Source organism: Cyprinodon variegatus, unplaced genomic scaffold, assembly GCF_000732505.1.
Source record: "Cyprinodon variegatus isolate N-32 unplaced genomic scaffold, C_variegatus-1.0 Scaffold1202, whole genome shotgun sequence".
In the NCBI taxonomy this organism is placed as follows: Eukaryota; Metazoa; Chordata; class Actinopteri; order Cyprinodontiformes; family Cyprinodontidae; genus Cyprinodon; species Cyprinodon variegatus.
Genome location: NW_015151655.1, coordinates 203,132 through 207,627, shown reverse-complemented (window position 1 = coordinate 207,627; position 4,496 = coordinate 203,132). Strand labels below are relative to the sequence as shown.

Sequence of the window (4,496 nt, the reverse complement as noted above, 5' to 3'; positions counted from 1 at the left end):
AGGGCTTTGCTGGGGAATTACAAACATGGCTAAGCTGGATGACTCACCTGTCGATAATTGACTCAGTTTTAGCAAAAATGGCGACAATTTTCATTTAAAACAGAAAAAAAGAGTAACACGTTGTGCATTTGTAGATGGGAAAGATGTCTGCTTATCTCCCGACAGGATTTGGAAAAAATTGATTTATCAGCTTACTAAACATCACGATCCGCTGCTACAGTTGGCTGAAAGCTTATTATAGAAGGCAGGTACTAGATGGCATGTCACCCAATCAACTTTAAGTATTGTTCTAAATATCCCTCCTTTTTACGGACAAACTGAACGGCAGCCATCCCAGATTGATCAAGTAGAACTCAACTCAGTTCTACACATATCAGTCTGGCTACTGCCAGCTTAGGGGGACTAGGGTCTTAATAAAGTCAGGATATAAACATACCATACTTACAAAACATTAACCTTACAATGGTTGGAATGGAAACACACTCACTCTGACTGACTCCCCAATCTGGAAAGCTGCGTGTTTGCCTCCAACTCCAAAGTAGGATATGTCACTGTTGAGACTACGTGGCACAGGCTCAGGGCTAACATATCCCTGTTGGTCACTAGATTCCCAAAAAGATTTCAAAGAAATAAAATATGACGGAGATATTTAAAAGGTAAAGATCTATTTGGAAAGTCAACGGCCTACCTTTTAAATGTGCTGTTTTCCCTTGTGAACTTAGAGAGTCTATAGACAGCCCAGTTATTGAGCTGCTTCGAGGTCATCCCACACCCGTTGTCCAAAACGATGACTGCAGGTTTTTTGTCAAACATCTTTCGAAAAAAAAGTCCATGAATGAGTTAAATAAATTCCCATTAGGCATAACATTACAACAAATATGATCCAAATGTTAAGATCACATCATATCTGCTATGAATAATATAGATCAATTGAACCAACCAGACGGATCTCTATCATCCTGACTCCTGTGTTTTTAGCAGTGGCCGAAAGAGAATTGTCCACCAGCTCAGCAAGAGAACAAGCTGGAGGGGGGAGCAAAACATAGAAATAAGGAGCTATAATCATTGGTATGTTCATATCTGCAGCCTCATTAACCACAGTAAAAACTCACGCAGTGCTTCCTGTCCCTCGGCGAAATACTCGAAGGTTCCACTCTCAATCAACGTGTTGTAGTGAGGAACAAAGTGGATAGACTCCTCCACTGCAACTGCCAGGTCTTGGTGTTGGTTTTGCAATAAATAGAGAGTGCTGCCATTCTGAAGCTCCTCTGCAGCAAAGGACAAATGCAATATATATTTTGTTATCAGCAGCATTGGGATTTTAGTGCTGTATTCGCAAGTTTTCTGAAATTTCAGGAAAGATTTACTCACTAAATTTTCCATAGTCAACAACTGTCCGGTCAGTTGTTACCAACACAAATTTCTGGTTTAAAGGGATGACAAATTCCTGTGGGACAAAAAAGAAAAAACTTCCTCAAGCTTTAAATATGACATTAAATTGATAATAAGGGCCATACTTAAGACCATTTTGTTTTAGTAAAATAAAACATCAATGAAATAAAGTAATATTATAAAGAATAAAGCAGTGATTTTAGCAGCAAACTTGTGATGCTTTACTGAGAAGAAGGTTTAATTGAGTTTTCAGCATCTAAAGTGATCAGCTCAGCCAAACTGCTCTACTGTAGGCCTAAGCATTTGAACACAAGGGGGGAAGTCTGCTTACACAAGATGAAGCTACTTCTTTATTTTCATAATGTTAGGACTTTATTCTTTTAATGTCTGAGTTAGGGCTGAAACAATTAATAGGACTAATCGATTATTGAATTAATCATAAACTAATTGTTAGGCGGGGTGTAGAGACTCTTAAACATGCCTTTAGCAGAGAGAAAGACCAACTTAGAGCAGTAATTTTAACAAGATTGTAAAAAATATATAAACATTTTGCATTTAAGATTAAAAATATATATATATTTTTTGTAAGTCAATATGCTCTATCTAGAACTATCAAAGTTGGAACCTTTTGCTATCCGATTATGAATCGATTTGCAGAATAATTGTTAGTTGCAGCACTAATCTCTATTACCCATCAGTCTTCTTTATCAACAACATCTTAACCAAGTTAAACTCCTTTCACGCCTGGATGTACAAAGCAGAACTACTTTGGTGTGATATGCAGCAGGTGCAGGGCCGGACCAAGGCATAAATCAAGTAAGCCACTGCTTAACGCTAGGGTACCCATATTAATAAATTATTTTTGCATGTGATTTCTATATAAATATAGTAACAAAAACACACACAATCAGCTAAAATTGTGCATTTCTTTAAAGCTGTTTTTAATCTAGTAGATCTCTTTAATTGTACATGAAAGAAAAAATATTGATATTTGGACAAATTTGACACAGAGATGAGGAAGTAATAGTGTATTCCAAAAAAACAACAACAATCCACTCGACTTTGTATCTGAGTTTGAAGTCGTTTTGCTTCCCATCCAGGAAGCTTTTTCAATTCAAAATGTCAGAAAAAGCGTTGATCTGGTTGGTTTTATAGAGTGGACCAACTCTAATGCAAAGATGAGCTAAATGTACTCTCTTATTTCTGCAGATGTCTGCACCCTCACTATGCCTGCTGCATCTGCAGAGCTTTTCACAACTCCACTTTTATAAGAGTGAAGCGTCAGTGATTGGTAATATTCTCTCGCAGTTATATCATGTGTGAATTTGCAAACAGCATTGAAGAAGAACCCTGGAACGTCAATGTATGTGTGAGTAAAGGTAGTTTTTGTTTTTTTAAATAGTTTTTTTTTTGCATGTGTTCACAAACATTTACATATTTTAAAGAGCTAGTCGCGCAATATTTAAATGTCATTTCTTTTTCTACCTGACCTCTGGTAACTTTTATGTCCATTATTGAGGAGCATGCTAGCTACTATGTTTTTTGAACAATTTCTTGTTTATGTTTTTTTAAATGTGTTTGTTGTTGCAGCATTGCAGTTTATTTTTGCACCTTGCCGCGGCAGTTGAAACCACTAAGTAAAAATGAATGTTTCACAAACTATCCATATAATATCAAAAAACATTTTTTTTCAGAGTGAAGAAATTTAGCTTTGCTCACGTTGACTTCTGAATCTTTGCAAAACAAATTTTGTCAGCGGTTGGTTAAAAAGGTGAATCACTTTTGCTGGTGGTGTCAGTGTAAAACATTATTGTGATTTTAGGAATAATTCTTCTTCTTATGTTTTCTATTGGATGGCAACCAATTTAAGGTGCATTTACCGCCACCTACCAGACTGGAGTTTGGTTATCAATGATGTCAGAGGCAAGTTATTAATTCATACCTCAATGGTATGCACGAATCTGAATGTTCTCTAACAATCAATATACAAACTCACATATAAATTAGTATGTGTGTTTATTTACATGCATACACACACTTATATTCTTACTTTAAATACGATTAAATAATCCAGTGTTTTTGTTTTTAATCTAATTAACTGATTTCTAGTAGAATTAGATTAACTTCCTAAAAGTTTTATCATTGAAAATCCAATTTTTTCTCTATTTAGTAATTACTTTAAGTGCTGAGGTTCCTGTGAATATTTATCACAATCTAATAATGCATGTTCCTACGGAAGAGGGTTAGTGCCACTGAAATTTTTTTAAAGTAAACTGATTTTTAAATATTTTTTCATTTTAGTATGGGAAAAAAGTCAGAATTCTGACTTTAATCTCAGAATTCTGAGTTTGATCTCAGAATTATGACTTTTTTCTCAGAATTCTGACAGCTACAAACATGTTAGCATCAAGTTGTAGCCATGTCTGTTTTAGAGACTATCTCTCTTGTTTTAATGACCTTCTGCTCTTCCATTAATAAGATGGGGACCCCTCTGGCACGTAAAAAGTCGCCTAATTTTGTTATTATCCACTAATGTGTAACTGGCCCTCTCAAACAACTCACATCTTTGTCAGTGAAGCTGAGTGCTCCCACATCTCTCCCTTCATGGTGCCCATCTACACTTAGATCCACAATTCTTAATTAAAGATTAAAGTCAGAATACTGGGTTTAAAGTCAGAATACTGAGATTAACATAATAATTCAAGTAATTTAATTATTTAATTATTATTTAATTTTTTAAATAATTAAAGTCAGAATTCTGAGGGAAAAAAGTCAAAATTCTGAGATTAAAGTGATAATTCTGAGTCAGAATTCTGAGATTAAAGTCAGAATCTGAGAAAAAAAGTCAAAAATCTGAGATTGAAATCAGAATTCTGGGATTACAGTCAGAATACAGAGATTGAAGTCAGAATTCTGAGGGAAACAGGTCAGCATTCTGAGATTAAAGTGAGAATTCTGAGATTAAAGTGAGAATTCTCAGATTAAAGTGATAATTCAGAGTCAGAATTCTGAGACTAAAGTGAGAATTCTGAGTCAGAATTCTGAGATTAAAGTGAGAATTCTGAGATTAAAGTGAGAATTCTGAGATTAAAGTGAGAATTCTG

General features: G+C 35.0%; 1 protein-coding gene across 1 annotated transcript in view; it reads right to left on the bottom strand.

The window, feature by feature from the left end:
* The window catches only part of smchd1 (structural maintenance of chromosomes flexible hinge domain containing 1), a 17,363-nt gene that overhangs the window by 10,886 nt on the left and 1,981 nt on the right, over window positions 1-4,496 (bottom strand). Inside the window, exons 2-6 of the mRNA XM_015401278.1 lie at window positions 1,372-1,447; window positions 1,113-1,268; window positions 941-1,023; window positions 689-813; window positions 488-602 (exon numbers count right to left, since the gene is read on the bottom strand). Coding sequence (XP_015256764.1) covers window positions 488-602; window positions 689-813; window positions 941-1,023; window positions 1,113-1,268; window positions 1,372-1,447 — 555 coding nt within the window. The remainder of the gene's footprint in view (window positions 1-487; window positions 603-688; window positions 814-940; window positions 1,024-1,112; window positions 1,269-1,371; window positions 1,448-4,496) is intronic.